The 27,031-nt window shown below is 43.7% G+C and overlaps 1 protein-coding gene across 5 annotated transcripts in view; it reads right to left on the bottom strand.

Moving 5' to 3' along the window:
* The window catches only part of LOC134348611 (myosin light chain kinase, smooth muscle-like), a 365,048-nt gene that overhangs the window by 216,886 nt on the left and 121,131 nt on the right, over positions 1-27,031 (bottom strand). For all 5 annotated transcript variants that reach the window (XM_063052250.1, XM_063052252.1, XM_063052248.1 and 2 more), the window contains exon 2: positions 18,680-18,859. In XM_063052250.1, coding sequence (XP_062908320.1) covers positions 18,680-18,844 — 165 coding nt within the window. In that variant the 5' untranslated portion in view covers positions 18,845-18,859. The remainder of the gene's footprint in view (positions 1-18,679; positions 18,860-27,031) is intronic.

The following is a 27,031-nucleotide window of genomic DNA, read 5'->3' as shown; positions in this document are numbered from 1 at the left end:
GAAAGTGAGTTTTACTCAAAGATTATTGGCACCCTCCCAGACAGCCAATATGAAACCTTTCAACAACTAAACTATTTATATCATACTGTTCTGCACAGCATTAGTACATATAATTCAATATTTATGTTAAGTACCATGAAAATAACCACTGATATTCTCAGAGTGCTTAATTGAAAACACTCATGCTCTTGGATTGCTCAATAGATTCAGTAAAATAGTATCATTTCCAAGATGACCCTGTGTTTTTGTTTTAACTTCAATTATCATACACTGACATATCTTTTATCTTAGAATTGATTGAGTAGATATACTGGGCATGCAGAAACACACACTAGATATATATATATATAGCATCTACTTGATATGTTATTTAAGATGGAAGTGAAATTTTTCTGAATTAACATTAAAATGAAAGACAGATTTTCCAAACCAGTCATATTCCAATTCACTCTGGAAAGGAAACTGCATGGAATGATCAGTTCAGTACCTGGTGTTCCTGACGGGTCTAATTACCAATACATGGGCAATTGTGGGGATGGACAATAATTCAAAGATTCAAAGTACATTTATATCAAAGGATGTATGTGATGCACAACCTGAAATTCGTCTTCCGCACAGCCACGGAATGGTGAAAGCAAGTCATGGAATGTTCAAAGAGAGATATCAAACCCCCAACGGGCAAAAAACAAGAACAAATCGCAAAAACAGCAAAAATAAAAATGAAAACACAGAATATAAAACACCAAACCACAAGTCATCAAACCAGTCCAGGCATATTCATTTCAGTTCAATCTACCTCTTTGTCAGTCGTTAACTTCAGGCCACAGAGTCGGTTTGCCCCGATCAAAGCCACACAAAATAGCAACCAAACAAAAGTGACAGAAACCAGAAACACACCGTAATATGAACTACAGAGGGCAATCCACAAACCATGTCGATTACACCTTGCACAAGACCCAGGACTCCGGCACAATCGACCAGCAGCATCGAGCAAGAGGGAGAGAGAGACCATTTGAATGCAGGGACCTTCCTCTGGGAGCAGTGGATGAGAAGGAGAGAGAGAGAGAGACCATCACACACAGCGCCTTCCTCCAGCAGCAGAGAGAGAGAGAGAGAGGCTGGTAGATGCTGTTGGGCACCAGATCACCTCCCGCTCTTGCCTCGATGATTTCAATCTTCCTTGACACTTCTGTCAGCGGGAAATGAAATCAACCCACCTCCAGGCTCCTTGGCCTCCAGATTGCCTGTTTAGTCAGAAACGTCACGGAGCCCCCTTGCAGTCAGCCCGAAAACACACCACCAAAATGTAGATTACAGGCTCCAACAGTAGTAGAACCACATGTGAAAGAAAAAGTACACTTTAACTGTAGTAGCAATTGTAGGTTTCGACAAATAAAATGAGGAGAGGCGTTTTATGTTTAATGGAACCCATAACACATTTTATTGAACTCCCAAAACCTACACACAAAAGTGCGTTAAAACCTTTTACATAAAAACATCATCATATCAGATCAGCCCTTTAAAGCGAAACCCCAACTCAGTGTGGTTGGTTGAGAATCATGTACACTTCTTCCAATTACGTTACCCTACATCTGGCACTGGAGCTGAGGGAAGTTGTTTGGCTTGGGTCCTGTGTTCTATGGCTGGAGGGGCACGGCAGCAACATACTCCAAATCTTGGTGGGCCAAGATCAAGGGTGGTGGCCACATTAAGGTGGGGGTGATCGCCACAAGGGTAGCAACCACCACTGCACTTAGAGAACATATGGAAGAGTGAAGCCCGGGGGCAATTCGACCGGCGTACAATTCCAAGTCTTTCTATGTTGGCAAACTCAGCCTTCGCGTTTGCCAGCTTTTCTGGATCCAGTCTACACACGCAGGCATTAACTGGCGGGCCAGTTGAGGGAATGTGGTGTTCCACCCCATGCTTTGCAACTGCAGTGGAGAATATGGGCTTGATGAGGTCTGGGAATTCGCCTAGCAGTCGAGTAAACTCACATGCGCTTAACAGTCATTGTGGTGAATTTACCAGGGCAGCAGGGTAACGACCCAAAGTCCCTGATATCCACAAACCAGCAGTTCTAAGATCGACTACCAGTCCTTGAACAGACAGGAAATCTGCAATGAGCCAAGGTCTAGTTACTTTAGCCAGGACAAATTCCCATGTGCAATGTTGCCCACTGAAGCAGAGTGTCACTCGTCGTGTCTGTAAGTATGGATCCTGCTGCCATTGGCGGCCTCCAGTGAGATTGCATAGAACCATAGAAACATAGAAACCCTACAGCACAATACACACCCTACATGTGCCGAACTGTGCCGAACACGTCCTTACCTTAGAAATTACTAGGGTTACCCATAGCCCTCTATTTTTCTGAGCACCATGTATCTGTCCAGGAATCTCTTAAAAAACCCTATCATATCTGCCTCCACCACCATTGCCAGCAGCCCATTCCACACACTCACCACTCTCTGCGTAAAAAACTTACCCCTGATATCTCCTCTCTACCTCCTTCCAAGCACCTTAAAACTGTGCCCTCTCCTGTTAGCCATTCAGCCCTGGGAAAAAGCCTCTGACTATCCACACCATCAATGCCTCTCATCATCTTATACACCTCTCATCCTCTGTTGCTCCAAGGAAAAAAGGCCGAATTCACTCAACTTATTCTCGTAAGACATGCTCCCCAGTCCAGGCAACATCCTTGTAAATCTCCTCTGCACCCTTTCTATGGTTTCCACATCCTTCCTATAGTGAGGCGACCAGAACTGAGCACAGTACTCCAAGTGGGGTCTGACCAGGTTCCTATATAGCTGTAACTGACCAGGGTCCTATATTGCGTTGCTCTTTGCCTTCTCATCTATGGGGGATACTGGCAGCACACTTACTTGAGCACTCGGGTTACACAGGAAGTACCGCCCTGAAAGGGTGTCTGTGATAGACGACCCTGGCAGCTGGAACTCATGGTGTTCACAGATCTCTGATGTCCCGCTATACCGGTGCTGTTGAAGCTGCAAGGCGGTTGGCACTTCATAGTGTTTGTACCGAAGTGAGCATGGTAAAAACACAGGCCCAACGTCGTCTTTCTTCCAGCCGTGGGCACACTTATGTTGGGCTTATTGAGGTAGAGAAAGGAGGAAGAATGATGCACTGCTGCCTAGCTGAGTGTCGACCATCAGCCTTTTTGCAAGCTCCCTGTCGTCCATCACGGGTGCATTAGCGAGGGCTCTGCATACTGGATCAGGCATTTACTGTATGAAGAATTCTTTAAAATAAAACATGGACGTTGATTTCCCAGGAGAGACGGCATATGGTCCATTAGCTCAGAAGGCTAACATCGCCGAGGCTGGGCATCGAGAGCAACAGTGTGGTGCTCTCAGACTCCGATAGTCCAAAAGTGAGTTTTCAGTGATCAGTATTTATCACGTTCAGACGGGTGTTCAAGCCGCCTCACCAACCTCGCAGCTATGGAATCGCTCAGCGACGCTACCACGTAGTAGAATTTGGTGTTGTCTGCGCAGGTTTCTCGCAAAGCTAACTGGGCCTCTGCTTGGTCGAACCAAGCGACGGCATTTTGCTCCCAAACGTCCAGCAGTTTCAAAGCGACTGCGTTGGCTGACATGTTCAATAACTGCGGAATCATTCTAGAGCATCAGGATCACTAATGTAGGTGTCCACAAATAAAATGAAGTGAGGCGTCTTATGTTTAATGAAACCCGTAACACATTCTATTGAACTCCCAAAACCTACACACAAAAGCTCGCTAAAACCACTTATGTAACAACGTCATCGCATCAGACCAGCTCTTAATGCATAACCCCAACTCAATGTTGGTGGTTGTGAATTATGTACATTTCTCCCAATTACATCATCCTACAGAATATTTTCTTAAAAAAACAGTAAAATGCAATCTCCTGTAGAAAAACAAAAGGATTTTGAGTTCAGGAAGAGAGTTCTTAGTCTGGCAGTTTATGCTGAGTAAGGAGAAGTCTCTAAATCCTTTTACGCAAAGTTTTGCACGCACTTGCAGATTTGAGAGAATGCTCGCTCTGTCACTGGTGAGGTTTGGCACAGGACTAATGATCTTACACTTGCTGAACATTTTCATCTGTGAAATCTGAAGCTTGATACTCCAAACCTACAGGAGCCAACCCTGGGAGCATTATTTATCAGGCAAAACCAATGGGTTAAAAAAAAACTCATATTTATACCGCACCTTATGCATTCAATGTTCTTCAAGGAAAACAACTGATTTTTAGCTTTAGTAAAGTCCTGTTTATATCCGTGCGATAATTAATCAAGTAATCTGTGGCATCTGTCATGGGTTTTTTTTATGCCCATGATACCATGACTTCAACAATTGATATAAAGTATGTTGCAAGCACCTAGAGAGACAGGAGAGGCTTGGCTTAACCTCCTGTCTGAGTGACAGCGCTCCTAACAGTGCAATATTCCTTCATTATTTCTACCAGTGCCCTCAGATCCTGAAATGGAATCTTCTTTTACATCTGTGTAGATTATGTGGGAGAATATCAGCACAATGCTGGAGAAATGATTAATTAGGATCTTTTTAACTGTGAAGAAGTTAAGTGTTGGTAGATTAGTGTAGAATGGCATGTTCAACAAAGATATCAGCATATTAAAGACACTGACAGATACATTCAGCTGTGTAGTGCTTCCCTGAGATGAAGCAAAGTCAAAGTCAAGTTTGTTCTGTGCACAAGTACATGTATGCATGGATGTAATGAAGAACTTCATTCCAGCAGCAATATAGGCACATAGCATCATAGAAGCAATACAAGAAAAACAAGCTGACCTGAAATTATATATAATCTTACAAGAAAGGACACAATTGAAACAAAAAATTGTCCACTTTGGTGTAAGTGATCTAAATGCTCATAATATTGTTAAAGTGTATTGATTAGGGTTCTGTTGGTTGGTTCAAGAAATGAATGGTTGAAGATTGAAATTGTCCTTGATCCTGGTAGTGTGGGACATCAAGCTTCCATATCTCCTGCCTGTTGGCTTGGCCCAGATGGATTTTACCTTCGGGGAGCAATACCTTCTGTAGTTACTGCCCATGGTGGGGAGGGGTGTGCCCATGATGTAACGGGTAGAGTCCATGAGCTTCTGACATTCCTTCGCATTAAAATTGCCGCATTAGACCGTGATGCAACTAGTCAGGACACCTTCTGCAAAAGTTTGTTAGAGTGTTCATTGCCAGGCTGAACCTCCTTAACCTCCCAAAAATACGGATGCTGGAGCACTTCCCTTGTGATTGCATCTATGAGCTAGGCATAGGACGGGTCTTCCAATACATTAATGCCCTGGAGTTTAAAGTTGCTGACTCGCTCCACAGCCGATCCTGCAGTGGTAGACTGGGTAGAATGTATGGGTACTTGCCTCTGTGACAATGGTGAACTTCCTAATCATGCAGCTTTTCATTGCATTCAGTTTAACAATTCATTTAGGCAGTAGCTTGGTAGAGATGAGTGATGTGCTCCAAGGCCAGAGCTGAGATGCATGTCATCGTATCTTGGCACTGGACAGATTACCGTCCACTGTTTGTATGGATGTAGTGAAGGATTCACTTTGACGAGCCTTGAAGTTGGTCACGTGGTCTGACCAAGAACAATATCCTGAAGTGCTCCATAGCATCATCCTGCTAAGAGGCTGAAGTGGGCTCTTTCACTGTCTCTTCCACCATGAAGGCCCACTATTTCATCACAGATTTTCGGCTCCATCTGAATAAGTATTCTTTTTATCAAAGGTCCCAGGGCACAAGTTCAGCAGACTGTAGCATGTGCCTGGTGAAGTGGATTCTCCACCACTGATCATACGTGCTCACTTGAGAACAGTGAGTTACAAAGGTAGTGTACCTGTCCAGGTGTCATATCCTGGGCCAAGTCTGACCTGCCAGAGGATTCGAAAAACAATTCCTCAGCATGAATGTCAGCAAAATGTCCCGCCACGCTCTGTCAGGCGTTTGTACATCGTCCACCTGGGTTTCCTCCCATAGTCCAAAGACATACCGTTGGGAGGTTAATTGGTCATTGTAAATTGTGTCATAATTAGACTAGGGTTAAATCGGGGTTGCTGGGCAGCATGGCTTGAAGGGCTTATTCTGTCCTGTATCCCAATCAATCAATTTATAAATAAACAAATAGCCATGGTGGATTTAATTTGAGGAGCAAACTAACAGGTCTGTTGATCCAAATCTGTCAGTGCGCTCAGAACCTCTGAATCTGCCTGCAGAAGCTCAGAAGGCCAGGGTTTGTAAACCTTGAGCAGGTGAAGGCCAACATTTACACTTCCAACTACCAGCATTTTCCAGAAAAGTCCAATTGTTACTGCTATTTTTGCACTTTACAGTGTAGTCAGTCCTTTCTTTACTCATTTCAAATGAAATTTGACTCTGTAGAAGAATAAGTGTTAGCTTAACAGTCAGGTTCTCGATTTTCAATCTGTGCTCCCTAACTTAACATTTCTGCTTGTTCATTTTAATGAGCAGAGGTGCTGTGTACAAAGGCAGAAAGCTCCAATTACTGCACAGGGTGGACATCAGAAATTAGTTCTAGAAAAAGAGGGTAAGCATCTATTCTTAACAACCACCAAACAGGCACCAATTCACAGAATTTCCTTACATTTATGGATTTAGGAAAAGCACTGGAATCAGTGACAGAACGGCATTTACCCATTGAGGGGAACTGGGAAATTACAAGATGAACTAAGGCAACATCTGAGTTTGCTTTCCAAAAGGAGAACATCAGCAAATAGTTGATGCTGACGTTGAAATATGATTCGTAGCAGTCATGCGATCACTCCAGTAGAATATCATGTTCCCCTGAGGTATTACCTGTTGGTGGGTCCTCAGGCTGACCTGGGATCCACATATTCTGGAGCAGTGTGGGACAGAGGAAGTGGTGGCTGTGGTCAGCGGTTGGGTCTTTTGGTTTTTAACAGTCTCTCCTCTCGCAGCTGCCACTTCTCTACAGCACAGCAGAGGCTGCTCTCACGTGGCACAGCACCCTCTTGGACAGATTTCCTCCTGGTGTACCTGGGGCAATGCCTTTCCAGTTTTCAAAAATAATGGTGAATTTTGTCAGGCTGATTTTGATGTCATCTTTGAAATGTTTCCTTTGCTCGCTGACCTTCCTTCGACCGCCAGCAAAGGATCTGCTTAGGGAGGTGTGAGTTAGGCATCCCGAATGACGTGACCAATCCATCAGAAATGTTATAGCTTTATCGTGGTAGAGATACTATTCATGTTGGCCTCTTCCAGCACGCTGGTGTTAATCCTTCCAGCTGATCTTTCGTAAGGATCTTTGGAGTTATTGTTCCAGGGCTTTCAGGCACCTTCTGTAGGTCCATGATTCATCTCCATACTATAATGTTGAAAGGATGTCTGCCCTATAGACCAAAAGTTTTGTTTGGACCTGTAGGTCATGATCTTCAAAGAATCTTTCCTTAATCTTGCATTGGCTCCACTAGCGCCACTCCGGCAGTGGTTGATCCCTGCTTTTGAGGAGAGAATGCTGCCAAGGTAGAGAAAGTCATCAACGTTTTCAACTTTCATGAAGGGTTGCATATATTAGGCAATGGTTGATATAGGACCTGTGTCTTTTTAAAATTCAAGACAAGACCCAGGGCCCTATTTGCCTTGGCAAAGGTGTTCAGCATACACTGCAGGTCTTCTTCAGTGTGTGCAGTAATGGCATTGTCTTCGACGTACTGAAGCTCCTTGATAGTGGTGATGTTAGCATTGTTCTTTGCCTGGAACCAGTTGAGGTGGAAATGTCTATTATCCATTTTGTACACATTGCAATTCCCTGTGGCAGGTCTTGGCCAATGAGGATGTTGACTTCAGGAGGACACAGAGCGACCACTCTCCGCTGAACATCGACGACTCCTCCTTAGAGATGGTTAAGAGTACCAAATTTCTTGGTGTTTACTTGGCGGAGAATCTCACCTGGTCCCTCAACACCAGCTCCATAGCAAAGAAAGCCCAGCAGCGTCTCTACTTTCTGCGAAGGCTGAGAAAAGTCCATCTCCCACCCCCCATCCTCACCACATTCTACAGAGGTTGTATTGAGAGCATCCTGAGCAGCTGCACCACTGCCTGGTTTGGAAATTGCACCATCTCGGATCGCAAGATCCTGCAGCGGATAGTGAGGTCAGCTGAGAAGATCATCGGGGTCTCTCCTCCCGCCATTACAGACATTTACACCACACGCTGTTTCCGCAAAACAAACAGCATTATGAAGGACCCCACACACCCCTCATATAAACTCTTCTCCCTCCTGCCATCTGGCAAAAGGCACCGAAGCATTCGGGCTCTCACGACCAGACTATGAAACAGTTTCTTCCCCCCCCATCAGGAGCCACCAGACTCCTCAATACCCAGAGGCTGGACTGACACCAACCTACTGCCCTCTACTGTGCCTATTGTCTTGTTTATTATTTATTGTAATGCCTGCACTGTTTTGTGCACTTTATGCAGTCCTGGGTAGGTCTGTAGTCTAGTGTAGTTTTTGTGTCTTTTCTTACGTAGTTCAGTGTAGTTATTGTATTGTTTCATGTAGCACCACGGTCCTGAAAAACATTGTCTCATTTTTACTGTGTACTGTACCAGCAGTTATGGTTGAAATGACAATAAAAAGTGACTTGACTTGAAGATTTGCACAAACACATATAAATAAATACTTTTTGTTATTTTCTGACCAGGTAGAAGGTGCATTCCATAAATGAATAATTAATAAGATGCATTCTGATGTTCCTGCAGCAGCCCCTGAGAGGTTCTATCATTCTAGATTTGTATTCTGGTCTGTCTCCAAAGCAGCTGGGATCGCAGCCTCATCCACTTCCATTCCCAACTCTGCATGCATGGCAGCTCCATGGAAGGGCAAAAAGACTGCACATGCACTCAATACGGACTCTTCAAAGTCACCCCTGATCCCTTCAAACTCTGCTCTTTCCCCCATATGGCACTCTGAATGGTTTTTCTCTATTTCTTCCAACTGTTGATTTTGAAGAACTTAGACGTGATTAAAAATCAAAGGGTGAACTGATTCCTCAGAACATGGTATTCCTTCGGTTTCAAATGGACAAGCAAGTGGTTTGAGGAGAGGCCCAAAACAATGAGGGCAAACAGAACAACTTAAGAGTAATGACTAGTGCTAATTTGAAAGAATTAAAATTGACACTGTACCGTTCCATCAACAAGACATGAAAAAACAAGCTAAATAGAGGGCACATTTACTTTTTCAATGTGGTGACAATGGTTTCCACCAAAATAAACCCTAAAATGACCAATGAAAAGATGCCTTAATTTACAAAGAAATTATAAGTTAATTTTACTAATGACTTACCCACACAGTTGTACACTTTTAAAAATATTAATGGATATTTTTATGGATGAAGGCAATTAAAAGTAATTTAGTGGAAAACTTCTCATGCGTGATGAGAATACAAAACCTTTTGTTGAACAAAACAGATCTGTTACACTGTTTTATAGAGCATCAGGATTTACTGTTGTGTTCAACGTGGTGATTACACAGCTCATCCTGCCAGACTGTTGAGGAATATCAAAGCCCTTACCTTACTATTCATCATTCTAAAGATGACAAGTGTGTCTAATCAAACTCCAGATAATGTTACTAGTAAACGGCCCAATTATAAGATTTATTCAAACAAAGAACTGGTTTTGTTACCAATGGTCATTATTAAATCTTTTTGGCATTATGTGAATATTTCACTATACAAGTGTATAGAAGTTTAAATCATTCCCTCAAGTTCATTAAAATAAAAGTTAGACAAAAAACAAGGTGCTTCCTTATATGGGACTGCCTATAAAACCTGCATTTTAATTAAGACAAGTTTTATGGTTTCAATATTATGTAAAGTGATTTTGCAATAAAAATGGAAAATACTTGGACTAATCAGAAGACACAAGAGACTAGAATTTGGAACAAAAAACAGAGGCAGAATCTGAGGAGGGAAATATGCAACTGACTTTTTGTGCTGAAATGTCGGTTGTCCATTTCGCTTCACAGATGCTGCCTGATCCACCAAGTTTCATCAGCAGTTTGATTTTGCATGGAAATAATCAGCTGCTCAGGGCACTTCAATGGAAAGTAAAATAGAGTCAAAACTTCAAGAAAACCTGAACGTAAGCTCTGTTTCTCTGAGCAGAATGAGGATCAGCAACATATCCAGTCTGTTTTTTTTTGTAATATAATTTTTATTGAATTTTCAAAAAGAATACATGAAAAAATAGAATCTACCCTCCCCCCCTTCACCCTTCCTCCCCCCCATATATAGTCCTACCTAAAAGAAAGAAAAAGAAAAAAAAAAGAAAAAAAAAGAAAAGAACCGCCTGGGTATTGGAAGGTTTCCACATGCTCCATGGGATTCAAAATAAATTTGGTATAATTATTCGTTACTTTCCCCAAGTGACCAAAGTCTTTATCGGAGCACTTAAATATGCCATCCTATCTTTTGTAAATAAGGGCGCCAAATATTCAGAAATGTTACATATTTATCTCTTAAATTATAAGTAATTTTTTCGAGTGGAATAGAACTAGCCATTTCATTATTCCAACGATCCATACTTAAATACGAATCAGATTTCCAAGTAACTGCTATAGTCTTCTTAGCTACTGCCAATGCAATTTTTATAAATTCTTTCTGATATTTATTCAATTTAAGTTTCGGTTTTATCCCTTCAATATCACCTAATAAAAATAATATCCAGTCTGTTTTTACGTTGTATTTCCAACATCCCAAGCATACCGCTCGGCCTCGAGATCACCACACACCAGAGCCCAACACCGACAATTTCAATAAAGCAATCAAACTGATCTTTGTGCAATTCGTCCTTCCTTCCCGGACTCAGGGTAAACAATGACATCCACTTTGTCGGTATGATGAAAGAGAGAAGTGAACAAATAGGAAAAGCTGTACAAAAGCAATTGAAAATATTGTAGGCGGAAGCTCCAGAGAATTTTAGGAAGGCAAAAATTCAAATCGCACTTAAAGGAACAGAAGTATTATTTTCCTCTTGGGTGCATATCTGGGCTAAACCCCCAATGAAAGGGGTAATTTATCCTAGAGAGATTGAATGGGATGTGGATGACATAGCAACCTCAAGGTTGCCGGGCAATGACTACTGGACTAGTTGTTTCACCAGTGGGTTTCTATAATAAGTGGAAACACTGCTTTTACCAACTCTCATTGCTTCAAGGGGAAGTGCATGGTGGCTGAAATTCTACAGCTGTTGAGTGGCACAACCTGGGGGAGGAACGGGCTCCGTTAGAATCCACGTGGGAGACCCTGAGTAGAGAAAGCAAAAAGATATACACACACTGTGTGCTGGGGGAGCTCAGCAGGTCGGGAAGCACCTATGAGTGAGAATAAACAGTCGACGTTTCAGGCCAAGACTCTTCATCAGGACTACCTGCTGTCTAGCAACAAGAAATCCCGTGTTTGAAGGGGCAAGGATGGGAATGGGAAGGAGCAGAGAGAGTATGAAAACAAGTTCTCTGCCAATTAAGCTAATTAAATATACGTACGGAATCAGCAGCATGCGTCGTGGAATTTGTTAACTTAGCAGCAGCAGTTCAATGCAATATATAATATCGAAGAAAAAAATTAATAATAAATAAGTAAATCGATTACAGTATACATATATTGAATAGATTAAAAATCATGCAAAAACAGAAATAATATATATTAAGAAAGTGAGGTAGTGTTCAAGGATTCAATGTCCTTTTAGGATTTGGGCGGCTGAAGGGAAGAAGGTGTTCCTGAATCGCTGAGTGTGTGCCTTATTAAATACAACATACTTATATTTAACACAACCCTACAAGTTAAGTTGCTATGCACACTCCAGAACACATCAAGTGTTTTCTTATGGAGAAAGTTGTGTCGGCTGTAAACAATAATTCCGATTGGAACTTTTGAAAAAACAGGCAGACTTGGACTTCCACGCACATGCTGTGATAAACTGGAACTTGCTTTCACATGCAGGTTTACATATTTACTTAAAGCTCAATAATAATGCAAGTCTGGTAGTGGACTTATTATTAATCCTAAGCACTTTTATAATGTTCTTGGAAGTTAAGTATTTTGTTCTTTAATTATTTGTTTCAATTTTAATGTTTTACATGCTGGTGAATGGTAAATTTAAAGTCAGTGGTTGCTCTGACAGGCATAGCTCTGCTGTCGGATTTATGGCAGGGTGATCAAGCTTCTGGGGGCCAGTCATCACTACCAAGCCCAAAGATCCAGAGTGTCAAGGACAAAGGCCCAGCTAAGTGCACATACGCTGACCTCAAGGTGGCAGTTACAGCTGAGGCACCAGATCAGCTTGATATGTCCAGCTGAGCTGCACTTCTCAAACTCTACTCACGGCTCACATTTCCCACTCTCCCACAGGTCCCTTATCCAAGTCTACCCATTCATAAGCCTCTGGAAATCTATGACATAGGGCAAAGCCACAAACCCAGTCAACAGTTCTGAATGTCAATTTCTGCTCTTCATTAGTATTTATCAAATTATTCTATCAACAAACATCACTCCAGACTCTGGCAACTGATTTTATGCCTCTGCTCCTTCTGACTTTCCTGATGGGCTAAGTTCAATTTAAGTCAGCAGCCTAAATCTAAATTATGTTTTGATATTTGGAGCAACACACACAAAATGGTTAAGGAATTCAACAAGTCAGGCAGCATCTTGGGAGGAAAATCACCTACTGATGTTTCAGACTGAGACCCTTCTTCATCCTGATCGAGGGTCTTGGCTCAAAACATCGACTGTATATCCCTCCACAGGTGTTGCCAAACTTCCTGAACTCTTCCAGAATTTTGTGTTCATTGCTCAAGATTTCCAGCACCTGCAGAATCTCTTTCATTTTAGATACTTGGTACACATATTTTCCATTTCATTCCAATGAAAGATTGTAAAGTAATTCATAAACACAAGATGTTCTGCACATGCTGGAAATCCAGAGCAACAAATACAAAATGCTAAAGGAACACAGCAGTTTTAATTTCTTCCTCTTTCCTTTCCAGTTCTGATTAGGGGTCTTGCTCCCTCCATAGTTCCAAGAGTCTTTGCTCAAAATGTTGAGTGTTTACTCCCCTCCAGAGTTGCTGTCAGATCTGCTGAGCTCCACCAGCATTTTGTGTGTGTTGATTGAAGAGTAAAAGTGTACACATGAACAGGAAGTCAGACAAATGAGAAAAAAAGTCAGGAATGTACTCCGGGAGATACTAGGGCAAATGTTCAAAAGATTGATTAACAATGTAGGTTTTAAGGAGAGGAAAGGAAACAGATAAGGTGGAAAGCTTCAAAGTTCAAAATTCAAAGTAAATTTATTATCAAAGTTTATATATGTCACTATATATGACCCTGAGACTCATTTTCTTGCCGGCATTCACATTAAATCCATAATAGAACAGGAAACTACTCCAGAGTTTAGAGCTTTGTTCATTAAAGACTGGCAAACATATTTAAGATATATAATATGGACGCCAAGAAAAATTCAGGAAGCAATTGATTTTTATATGTCAAAGCAATCAAGGACTTTGTGATTCATGCAGGAAAACGGTGCAAAGATAAAAACCCAGCTTCGACCTTATTGCATGGTGAAGCAGGAAAGAGGGACCATGTGGTCTACTCACATTTCAATTTCTGATCATTTTTATGTCAAATAACTGAGAAAAATTGCAAACATTTCTTAAGGTGCAGGGCCACAGAAATATTGTTGGATGCTCATAAATATAAATCTGTTTTCAAAGACTCCAACTCTTTGACATACAATACGGAGAAATGAACAGCCAATAGAAAAAAAAAGAGATTAAAAGAGAATTGGCTAAAATAAAGTAAAAGAAAGAAATTCTAGTCAGACTGAGTAGATGCATGTCTATGGCAATTGGAGATGTACTATGGTACAGGGTGTTATAAACAGCCATTGAACTCCAGGTGCAGAACACAAAGAAGAAGACAGAATGCCCTCTATATGGGTAAGAGAGTGATTAATCGACTTTCTAGAATATCTCAGCTAAATACACTGTAATTTTATACAGTAAAAATTTTATTATTTGTCCCTAGTGATGTGAAACATACTGTTCTTCATTGAATCTTGCTGTAATTCTGTCGAAGTTAGGAGAGATGTTTCTAGACATTTATTTGAAACAACTACCTGAGAATTCTGATTCTGAACAGCACATTCAATAAGCGAGCCCATTACAGAATTACCTGAAACTTTCTCTGAAACCATATCGAACTCTTCAAACTTGACATCTAAATTGCTGTCTGATAACATGCATATAAATCACATGTACAAAAGAAAAATCGTACTGGTATGTTTTTCATTGCAAACTTCCATACATGACTGATGAAATTGGATAAGCCAAGTGCCTACATGCCCACTATTTGAAAAGATTGCATTTCAGAACAAAAAAACACACTGTGACAGGTAAGCCAGAAAGTAATTTGTGATCTCCAGGAATTTCTTGGGGATTATCCTATTCAACCATAATTGGTCGTAGACAAAAAAATGCAGTATACTTTTTTACTCAGGCATTGCTGAGCCAAACAATTTAAACCAAAATAATGTGTAAAAAGTGTGAAGAAGCTAAGTTATAATGTTTAATTAGTCATATGGAATGATGCATTTGTAGTTATAATGTCTCTTTTTGTCCAATTTACTGTATTTTATAATTACTTGTTCTATAATTTAACTGGACTGACCAGCATTGAGCATTTAGATGATCATGTGCTGGAAGATTGCTTTGTAAGTAGACCAGATTTGAATGGCACTTTTGGGAATTGTTAAAGTTGGGCAAATGCAGGAATCCTCTTTTTTTTTGCCGAGTGACGAGGTTCTGCAAAGGGAGTTCAGGGATTTAAGTTAAAGGGTAGGACGTCCAGGATTGCTAACTGTGCTACGTACCCATGAGGCTAGAAACAGGAAGATTATACAGTTTAAGATGTAGCTAAGGGGATGGTGCAGGAGGGAGGGCAGACAATTTTTGGATCATTGGGTTTCTTCCAGGGAAGGTGGCACCAGTACAGAAGAGTTGGTTTGCACCTGAGCTGAAAGGGAAAAAACATCCTCATGGGAAGGTTTGCTAGTGGTGGAGTTTAAACAAAAGGTTAAGCATGGTGCGACTGGCGTCCTGAACTGCGTATATTTCAGTGCAAGAAGTATCGTAGGAAAGGTGAATGTGCTCAGGGCATGGATCAACTCCTGGATTTATGATATTGTAGCCATTAGGGAGACTTGATTGCAGGAGGGGCAGGACTGGCAGCTCAATATTCCAGGGTTTCATTGTTTTAGACGCGACAGAGCGGGAGGGATTAGAGGAGGAGGAGCTGTTACTAGTCAAGGAAAATGTCACAGTAGTGCTCAGTCAAGACAAACTGCAGAACTTGTGCAGTGAGGTGTTATGGGTGGAACTGAGAAATGAGAAAGGTATGACCACATTAATGGAGCTGTATTACAGGCCACCCAACAGTCTCCGGGACTTAGACTTGTAAATTTGTAAAGATCGCAGACTGTTGCAAGAAACATAAGGTTGTTATAGTAGGTAATTTTAACTTTCCACATATTGATTATAGAGGTTGTCAAATGTGTTCAGGAATGTACAAAGAAGTCCCAACTAGAGATTGTGCAATACTTAATCTGCTGCTAGGGAACAAGACAGGGCAGAAACAGCAATTTCTGTAGGGAAACGATTTTGCATCTAGTGATCACAATGCCATTAGTTTCAAAAATGCTGAAGGGTAGGTCGAGCCGCAGATTGAGATTCTAAATTAGAGAAAGGATAATTTTGTTGTTATGTTATGTAGGACGAGATGTTAATATCCCTTATGTGCACTCCTGAGACCTGCTGCCTAGACTCTGTGGGGTGGCCAAGTGAGTGGTGGCATCTTCTGGGTTATCAAGTGGGCGCCCTCTTTCCTCAGTGTTTCGCTGATAGGCCCACGACACCTCCGGAGGGTTCAGCAGTGAATCCCGGCATCCCGGGCTCACCCCCTAGATGCCTTTCACTCACCTGGGGACCCAGATGGAACCAATTCTCTTCATCCAGAGCCACTGACTACCCTTTTCAGCAGCTCTGGAGAGGTCTGTGACTGCTTGTCGGTGTGTCTTCCCTCGCACTCCCAACTCCCGGAGTAGCCTTGATGTTGCTGTGGCTACAAATCCTCTGCAGCCTACTTTGACCAGTCGGACCTTGCTTTCCAGCCACGTTGTTGCGGGTTGGCTGCAACCTCAGCTTCTTGCGCTCGTGGGCCTCCTCCACTGCATCCTCCCAGGGCACTGTAAGCTCGACGATGTAAACAAGATGGAGTGAGGCCGACCACAGCACAAGGTCTGGTCTGAGGTTGGTTTCCGCAGTTTCAGTTGGGAAGCAGAGCCTATGGCCTAAGTCTGCCACCATCTTCCAATCATGTGCCCCGCCTAGCCGCCTGGTGTCTGGTCTTGATGTATCGAGCCTGGCTTGACCCTCACCTTCCCAGACAAATGCTGTTAACGGCCAGCGGGATGAAGGGGGAGGGAGAGCGTTGACGCTCATCCGCCGACTTCCCAGCACTGCTGCAAGACATCGTAGCACCTGGTTGTGCCACCAGGTGTATCGGCCTTGAGTAGGGCTGGTCTTGCAGCCCACCAGAGTGTGTTTCAGTGTTGCTGAAGTCGGGCAGAGGGAGCATGTGGGGTCCTCTCCATACCGCTGGCTGAGGTTCATGGGAAACGGCAAGACATCGTAGGCAGCCCTGATGGTGAAGCTCGCTCTGAATGTCCCCATCTCCCACAGCTCTTTCCAGGAGATCTTTCTTTTCTCCACTCCCTCCCATCTCATCCATTGCCCTCGCCTTGCCTGAGTGACGCCCTTTGTGCACCTTGGTATCAGAAATGATCTGGCAAGTGTGGATTGAGACAGGCTGTTTTCTGGCAAACAAGTACTTGGTAAGGGAGAGGCCTTCAAATGTGAAATTTTGCGAGTACAAGGCTTGTATGTGGCCTTCAGAATAAAAGGGAAAGATAACAAGTACAGTCGACGTTTCCACCCAAAACCTCGACTGTACTATTTTCCATAGATGCTGCCTGGCCTGCTGAGTTCCTCCAACATTTTGTGTGTGTTGCTTGGATTTCCAGCATCTGCAGATTTTCTTGTGTTTGTTAAAGGTAACAAGTGTTGGGAATCTAGGTTTTCAAGAGTTATTGAGGCGTTGGTTAAGAATAAATGGCAGTGCATAGCAGGTACAGGCAACTGGGAACAAATGAGGTGCTTACGAAGTATAAGAAAGGTAAGAAAACACTTAAGAAAGAAATCAGGAGGGCTAACAGATGGCATGGAGTTGTTCTAGCAGACAAGGTGAAGGAGACACTGCGTCTATAGAAGTGAGGCAAAGCAGCATTGACTTCATGGACCCTATAGAGATTACAAAGGAGGAGATGTTTGCTGTCCTGAGGCAAATCAGGGTGGAGAAATCCCCAGTGCCTGACAAGTTGTTCCCTTGGACCCTACAGGAGACAAGCACAGAAATTGCTAGGGCTCTCTAGCAGAGATATTTAAATCATCCTTTGCGACAGGACAGGTACCAAAGGATTGGAGGATTGTCAGTGTTGTTCTGCTGTTTAAGAAAGGCTCTAAACATAAATCAAGAAATTATAGGCCTGGGAATCTGACATCAGTAGTGGACAGTTATTGGAAGATATTCTAAGGACCGGATATATAAGTATTAGGATAAACATGGACTGATTAAGGATAGTCAGCATGGCTTTGTGTGTGGGAGATCATGTCTAACCAATCTTATAGACTGAAAAATGGCAGATGGAATTTAATGCAGACAAGTGTGAGGCCTTGCACTTCAGCAGGACCAACCAGGGTAGATCCTACACAGTGAATGGTAGGGCACTGAAGAGTGTGGTACAAGTAAGGGATCTGGGAATACAGGTCCATATTCATTGAAAGTGATGCCACAGGAAAATAAGGTTTAAGGGAAGTTTTTGGTACACTGGCCTTCATAAACTAAAATATTGAGTATAGGAGATGGGATGTTATGTTGAAGTTGTATGAGACGTTGGTGAAGTCTAATTTAGAGTATTGTGTGTGGTTGTGGTCACCTATCTACAGGAAAGATGAAAGTAAGGTTGAAAGAGTACAGAGAAAATTTACAACAATGTCGCCAGTCTGGAGGACTGAAGTTATCAGGAAAGACTGAATAGGTTTGGACTTTATTCCTTAGAAGGTAGAAGACTGAGAGGAAATTTTATAGAGGTCTACAAAATTATGAGGGGTATTTGCAAGCAGGCTTTTTCCACTGTGGTTGCATGGGACTACAACTAGAGGTCACGGGTTAAGGGTGAAAGGTAAAAAGTTTCAGGGGAACATGAGGGGAAACTTCTTCATTCAGAGGTTCCTGGGAGAGTGGAATAAGCTGCCAACATATATGGCACAAGCAAGTTTGATTTCAATGTTTAAGAGAATTTTGGATAGGTACCTGAATGGTAGGGGCATGGAGTCAATGGGAGTAGGCTGTTTAAAATGTTTCAGCATGGACTAGATGGGCCAAAGGGCCTGTTTCTATGCTGTACTTTTTCTATGACTCTACCACAAACACAGTGCATTCACCTAAAAGTACCAATCCAATAGCATAACTCAGACTGACATACCTTTCCATCGAATCTAGCTGTTCCACCGATGGGAATACGAACATTTCTTGGAGGCAATGTGAATACAGGCACTTCAGGTGGGTAGTTGTCCCCTTGAGGCCTTTCCAATGTTAGAGTTGTTTTGGAAATACGAGTGGTAGTTTGAGAAATCTTAACATCTCCCATGGTTGGTTAAACAATCTGATGATGAGAAAGAGGTGTTAGTTAATACGTTATATGTAAACACCTGAAAATAAACAAGAACGTGCCTCAGCTAATTAGTAGTTCTAAAATTACCATAATATACTGCAATAGCAAATGACTAAATATCTTTTCTTACTGTTGATAAACATCTTCTCTTCTACCATTTTTATTTGATCCAATGTTTTGCTAATTACCACAGATCACTTCATTATTATAACTAATCATAGTAATCATATCAGATCTCAACTCAGCTACTGCTAAAACATTCATCTATGCTCTCAGTCCTCCTGAAATTGACCACTACAATACTCACTGGCTGACCTGCTATATTTTAACCTCCATAAATTGGAGTCTGGTCTTCATCCAAAACTCTTCTGTCCCTCCAATATTCCCAAACCCTTGTGTCAGCTGAGCTACAGTGGCTCCCGATTTTTAAATTCTCATGGCCATATTCAAATGTGTCCATGGTCCACCCTTCCCAATTTTTGTAACTTTCTCAAGCCCTGACATAACTTGAAATTCAAACAACAGGAATTCTGCAGATGCTGGAAATTCAAGCAACACACATCAAAGTTGCTGGTGAACGCAGCAGGCCAGGCAGCATCTGTAGGAAGAGCTGCAGTCGACATTTCAGGCTGAGACCCTTCGTCAGGACTAACTGAAGGAAGAGTGAGTAAGGGATTTGAAAGTTGGAGGGGGAGGGGGAGATGCAAAATGATAGGAGAAGACAGGAGGGGGAGGGATAGAGCCAAGAGCTGGACAGGTGATAGGCAAACGGGGATACAAGAGGATCATGGGACAGGAGGTCCGGGAAGAAAGACAAGGCGGGGGGACCCAGAGGATGGGCAAGAGGTATATTCAGAGGGACAGAGGGAGAAAAAGGAGAGTGAGAGAAAGAATGTGTGCATAAAAATAAGTAACAGATGGGGTACGAGGGGGAGGTGGGGCCTTAGCGGAAGTTAGAGAAGTCGATGTTCATGCCATCAGGTTGGAGGCTACCCAGATGGAATATAAGGTGTTGTTCCTCCAACCTGAGTGTGGCTTCATCTTTACAGTAGAGGAGGCCGTGGATAGACATGTCAGAATGGGAATGGGATGTGGAATTAAAATGTGTGGCCACTGGGAGATCCTGCTTTCTCCGGCGGACAGAGCGTAGGTGTTCAGCAAAGCGGTCTCCCAGTCTGCGTCGAGTCTCGCCAATATATAAAAGGCCACATCGGGAGCACCAGACGCAGTATATCACCCCAGTCGACTCACAGGTGAAGTGTTGCCTCACCTGGAAGGACTGTTTGGGGCCCTGAATGGTGGTAAGGGAGGAAGTGTAAGGGCATGTGTAGCACTTGTTCCGCTTACACGGATAAGTGCCAGGAGGGAGATCAGTGGGGAGGGATGGGGGGGACGAATGGACAAGGGAGTTGCGTAGGGAGCGATCCCTGCGGAATGCAGAAGGGGGGGGAGGGAAAGATGTGCTTAGTGGTGGGATCCCATTGGAGGTGGCGGAAGTTACGGAGAATAATATGTTGGACCCGGAGGCTGGTGGGGTGGTAGGTGAGGACCAGGGGAACCCTATTCCTAGTGGGGTGGTGGCAGGATGGAGTGAGAGCAGATGTACGTGAAATGGGGGAGATGCGTTTAAGAGCAGAGTTGATAGTGGAGGAAGGGAAGCCCCTTTCTTTAAAAAAGGAAGACAGCACCTTCACAGCGATTGCGCAACCACCAACTGCAACTCCAGCCTTGAACTCCAGGCCGGGTCTTTATGTGCTGCTGTTGTGACTCCCGTCTCCCCTTCCCCCACCACCACTCCGCAGCCCCGTCTTCCTCAGATCCCACCGTCAACTCCTGGGCCCTCAGAGGCTCCATCTTCCTCTCACCCTAACCCTCCCCTCTCCATTGACACCTCCAGCCTCCCCCCTCCCCCCTCTGATCCCAGCTCTTATCGGTGCCAGGTCTTTACCATCTCCTCCGACCTTCAACTGTCGGAGGCAGAACGCTCTGTTCTCAGTAAGGGCCTCACGTTTGTCCCCCTTCGCCCACATCTCAGCGAGTTCCGTGTTCGCCATGATGCGGAACTTTTCTTCCGCCGTCTCCGTCTCCGAGCCTACTTCTTCGGCAAGGACTCTTCCACCCCCACCGATGACCCCTTCTCCCGTCTTCAACCCTCCTCTTCTTCATGGACACCCCGCTCTGGATCTCTTTATCGCTAATTGCCGACGGGACATCAACCGTCTCGACTTCACCGCACCTTGTCCCCATTCCAACCTCACTCCTTCGGAACGCTCTGCTCTCCACTCCCTCCGCACTAATCCTAACATTATTATTAAACCCGCCGATAAGCGGGGTGCTGTTGTAGTCTGGCGTACTGACCTCTACCTTGCCGAGGCACAGCGACAACTCGCGGATACCTCCTCTTATTTACCCCTCGATCGTGACCCCACTAAGGAGCACCAGGCCATTGTCTCCCACACCATCACCGACTTTATCCGCTCAGGAGATCTCCCATCCACTGCTACCAACCTTATAGTTCCCACACCCCGCACTTCCCGTTTCTACCTCCTACCCAAGATCCACAAACCTGCCTGTCCTGGCCGACCTATTGTCTCAGCTTGCTCCTGCCCCACCAAACTCGTTTCTGTATACCTCAACACGGTTTTATCCCCCCTTGTTCAATCCCTTCCGACCTATGTTCGTGACACTTCTCACGCTCTTAAACGTTTCGATGATTTTAAGTTCCCTGGCCCCCACCGCTTTATTTTCACCATGGATGTCCATTCCTTATATACTTCCATCCCCCATCAGGAAGGTCTCAAAGCTCTACGCTTCTTTTTGAATTCCAGACCGAATCAGTTCCCCTCTACCACCACTCTGCTCCGTCTAGCGGAATTAGTCCTTACTCTTAATAATTTCTCCTTTGGCTCCTCCCACTTCCTCCAAACTAAAGGTGTAGCTATGGGCACCCGTATGGGTCCTAGCTATGCCTGCCTTTTTGTTGGGTTTGTGGAACAATCTATGTTCCGTGCCTATTCTGGTCTCTGTCCCCCACTTTTCCTTCGCTACATCGACGACTGCATTGGCGCTGCTTCCTGCACGTATGCTGAGCTCGTTGACTTTACTAACTTTGCCTCCAACTTTCACCCTGCCCTCAAGTTTACCTGGTCCATTTCCGACACCTCCCTCCCCTTTCTAGATCTTTCTGTCTCTGTCTCTGGAGACAGCTTATCCACTGATGTCTACTATAAGCCTACTGACTCTCACAGTTATCTGGACTATTCCTCTTCTTACCCTGTCTCTTGCAAAAACGCCATCCCCTTCTCGCAATTCCTCCGTCTCCACCGCATCTGCTCTCAGGATGAGGCTTTTCATTCTAGGACGAGGGAGATGTCTTCCTTTTTTAAAGAAAGGGGCTTCCCTTCCTCCACTATCAACTCTGCTCTTAAACGCATTTCACGTACATCTGCTCTCACTCCATCCTCCCGCCACTCCACTAGGAATAGGGTTCCCCTGGTCCTCACCTACCACCCCACCAGCCTCCGGGTCCAACATATTATTCTCCGTAACTTCCGCCACCTCCAACGGGATCCCACCACTAAGCACATCTTTCCCTCCCCCCCCCCTCTGCATTCTGCAGGGATCGCTCCCTACACAACTCCCTTGTCCATTCGTCCCCCCCATCCCTCCCCACTGATCTCCCTCCTGGCACTTATCCGTGTAAGCGGAACAAGTGCTACACATGCCCTTACACTTCCTCCCTTACCACCATTCAGGGCCCCAAACAGTCCTTCCAGGTGAGGCAACACTTCACCTGTGAGTCGACTGGGGTGATATACTGCGTCCGGTGCTCCCGATGTGGCCTTTTATATATTGGCGAGACCCGACGCAGACTGGGAGACCGCTTTGCTGAACATCTACGCTCTGTCCGCCAGAGAAAGTAGGATCTCCCAGTGGCCACACATTTTAATTCCACATCCCATTCCCATTCTGACATGTCTATCCACGGCCTCCTCTACTGTAAAGATGAAGCCACACTCAGGTTGGAGGAGCAACACCTTATATTCCGTCTGGGTAGCCTCCAACCTGATGGCACGAACATCGACTTCTCTAACTTCCGCTAAGGCCCCACCTCCCCCTCGTACCCCATCTGTTACTTATTTTTATGCACACATTCTTTCTCTTACCCTCCTTTTTCTCCCTCTGTCCCTCTGAATATACCTCTTGCCCATCCTTTGGGTCCCCCCCGCCTTGTCTTTCTTCCTGGACCTCCTGTCCCATGATCCTCTCGTATCCCCTTTTGCCTATCACCTGTCCAGCTCTCGGCTCTATCCCTCCCCCTCCTGTCTTCTCCTATCATTTTGCATCTCCCCCTCCCCCTCCCACTTTCAAATCCCTTACTCACTCTTCCTTCAGTTAGTCCTGACGAAGGGTCTCAGCCTGAAACGTCGACTGCACCTCTTCCTACAGATGCTGCTTGGCCTGCTGTGTTCACCAGCAACTTTGATGTGTATAGCTTGAAATTGCTATGTTTCTCCAGGTTTGGCCTATTCTGCTTTATGTGCTCATGGATAACTTTATCTGGAGATCAACGTACACAGAAGATGCTGGAGGTCTCAGCAGGTCAGGCAGCGTCCATGGAGATAAACAAATGGTCAACATTTTGGGCTGAGATTCTTCTGCAGGACTGGAAAGGAAGAGGAAAGATACCAGAATAAAAAGGTTGAGGGAGCAGAAGGAGGATAGTAGAAAGTGATAGGTGAAGCCAGGTGGGTAGAAAGATAAAGGACTGGAGAGGAAGGAATCTGATAGGAGAGGAGATTGGACCATAGGAGAAAGAGAAGAATGAGTGGCACCCGAGGGGAGTTGATAGGCAGGTGAGAAGAGGTATGAGTTAAGAGGTACGTGGAGCTTAGAAGAACAGAGGGCTATGGGCAAGCCTAGTAATTTCTAAGGTAGTGACATGTTCGGCACAACTTTGTGGGCCGAAGGGCCTGTATTGTGCTGTAGGTTTTCTGCGTTTCTAGGTTCAGAGAATAGAAGGAGCAGGAAGGGGGAAGGAAAATGTTACTGGAAGGAGAAATCCATACTCATGCCATCTGGTTGGAGGCTATCCTGACAGAATATAACATGTTGCTCCTTCACAGGGGGTGGCTTCATTGTGGTACAAGAGGAAGCCATGGATCAACATGTCAGAATGGGAATCGGAATTAAACTGTGTAATGAGAGCTTCTACTTTTGACAGATGGAGTGGAGGTGCTCCATCTGCAGATGCCTCTTTCTCTCCTCACTCTCTCACTCCCTCTCTCTAACTCTCTCTCCCTTTCCCAAACTCTCTCTCCCTTTAAGTTAGCCCCTAAATTCCAAGTGTTTGGCTTAACTTTTATCAGTTTTCATGTTTCCTTTTTATGACTCAATATCTATTTATTATTTGAACACACGACTGTAAAGTACCTACTTTTACACAAAGGAACAAATTGTTGTGATTGAAATTGCCATATTAAAGAGACATAAATAATCCTTTTATCTGTCTTTATCTTGCTTGTTCAAACCATGAAAGAAAACATCAAAATTCCAGGAGGAACAGAATAAAGGGGAAGTGAAATCCGTCCCTTTAAACTTTGCACAATTAGGTCAACTCTGAGTATGAAATGCATATGCATATCCTACAGAAGGTGAATTGTTCTGTCCTTTTGAAATGCTCCTCAGCCAAAATGCAACAATTTCCTACTGTAATATATCAATACAAAATTCAAATTGAATTTGGTTGCATAAACTCATAATGAAACTTGCATAAAAATTACAGAAAGTATCTAAAATAATTCAGGAAAGCAATCATATGGATTAAAAATATTGGAAATTGCTCAAAGACTATCAGCTCTCAAAATTTCCTTTTTTTTCCTTGGGTATCTTCATCAAGTTTGAGGCTGATTTGTTCCCACGTCAGTTCTGGAACAGTGGGAAACGATACTATGCATTATATTTTACTATGAAAGCCTCCTGGCTATTGTCTTGTATTGGAAAACAATCAGTAATCTATTATACAGATGCTGAAATTCCAAAAAATAACCTTTTCAGTGCTTAGTTATCTACTCTTCAGGATTTGGCAAACATGCCTTTCCCAGCACTGTCAGCCTGACTTCCATTTTCAACGTTTTATGTCCAACAACAATGTCTTGAAAAACACTCAGTAACTGCTTTTCTGTTTTCTTTTAATTTGGATTCCAGTAGACAAGCAAAAGCCAATTTTTCATTTATGTAATAAAATCTGCTTTCCATAGTGCCCGGGAAGACTTGAAGACACAATGTGCAGATCTGCTGTCAGGCTGCAGAGAACTTAGCCAAAATTCCACAATCCTTCTGAAGGATCTGTGCTAGTTTGTCTTTGTGTCTTAGCCTGCTGTGAGATTGGTTGGTTTTTACCTCAGAAGGAAGCAGTTGGCAGCCTGATGAGAGACAAGAATGGGACCCATATCTGATCGATGAATTTCAAGTACATATTTGACCATCACTAATCAAGCTTCTTTCATAATCTGTCACAATGCTTTACAACAAGTAAATCATACTTGAAATCAGACCCATCCATAGAACTGGAAATTTTAAATCAAATATTCAGAATTAATTTAACAATCGCAGCATGATGGATTTGTACAGCAGCTCACCATATCCACGCTGATCCTTTTGCCCATCTGTAGCAATCCAATTTGCCCATTTTAGGAGTCTGTCTTTCTCTGCTTTGCGTATTTAAATGTCCGTCCAAATATCTTTTAAACATAGTAATTGGATCTGATTCCATAGACTCCTCTTCTACTGCATTCAGGATATCGACAATTCTGTACAAAAATCTACACTATCTATGCCTCTCATAATCTGCCGTACTTCAACCAGGTCACACCTACACTTCCTTCACTCCATGGAAAAGAAGCCCAGCCTCTCCATAGCTAAAGTCCTCAATCCAGGCAACATCTTGGTGAACCTCCTCTGCAATTTGGTAGGTCATGGTAGAATATTGTCTCTTGACAGTGTGGAGGATCAGAGGGATCTTGGGGTCCGAGTCCATAGGACGCTCAAAGCAGCTGCGCAGTTTGATGCTGTGGTTAAGATGGCATAGTTTGTACTGGCCTTCTTCAATCGTGGAATTGAATTTAGCAGCCGAGAGGTAATGTTGCAGCTGTATAGGACCCTGGTCAGACCCCACTTGCAGTACTGTGTTCAATTCTGGTCGCCTCACTACAGGAAGGATGTGGAAACCATAGAAAAGGTGCAGAGGAGATTTAGAAGGATGTTGCCTGGACTGGGGAGCATGCCTTATGAAAACAGGTTGAGTGAACTCGGCCTTTTCTCCTTGGAGCGACGGAGGATGAGAGGCGACCTGATAGTGGTATATAAGATGACGGGAGGCATTGATCATGTGGATAGTCAGAGGCTTTTTCCCAGGGCTGAAATGGTTGCCACAAGAGGACACAGGTTTAAGGTGTTGGGGAGTAGCTACAGAGGAGATGTCAGTGTAAGTTTTTTAATCAGCGAGTGGGCATGGAATGGGCTGCCAGCAATGGTATTGGAGGCGGATACGATAGGGTCTTTTAAGAGACTTTTGGATAGTACATGGAGCTTAGAAAAATAGAGGGCTATTGGTAAGCATAGTAATTTCTAAGATAGCGTCATGTTCGGCACAACTTTGAGGGCCGAAAGGCCTGTATTGCGCTGTAAGTTTTCTATGTTTCTAATTTCCCAGTGTAATCACATCCTATGATTTGATCCCCCTCCCGCCCCTTGTCTTTCTTCCCGGACCTCCTGTCCCATGATCCTCTCGTATCCCCTTTTGCCTATCACCCGTCCAGCTCTTGGCTCTATCCCTCCCCCTCCTGTCTTCTCCTATCATTTTTGATCTCCCCCTCCCCCTCCAACTTTCAAATCCCTTGCTCACTCTTCCTTCAGTTAGTCCTGACGAAGGGTCGCGGCCTGAAACGTCGACTGCACCTCTTCCCACAGATGCTGCCTGGCCTGCTGCGTTCACCAGCAACTTTGATGTGTGTTGCTATGATTTGATGGTGGTTTATATATTTGCTATTGTATTATTAAATTACAACAGACAACTATGCTTCAATGTATCAAGCATATTTTGTGCTAGCAGAAAGGTTAAGCATTTACATTTTATTAATTTGTCCAACTGACCTGGATTGG

Source organism: Mobula hypostoma, chromosome 6 (genome assembly GCF_963921235.1).
Source record: "Mobula hypostoma chromosome 6, sMobHyp1.1, whole genome shotgun sequence".
Lineage (NCBI taxonomy): Eukaryota > Metazoa > Chordata > Chondrichthyes > Myliobatiformes > Myliobatidae > Mobula > Mobula hypostoma.
The sequence above is the reverse complement of the archived record's forward strand: the minus strand, read 5'-3'. Positions and strand labels throughout refer to the sequence as shown.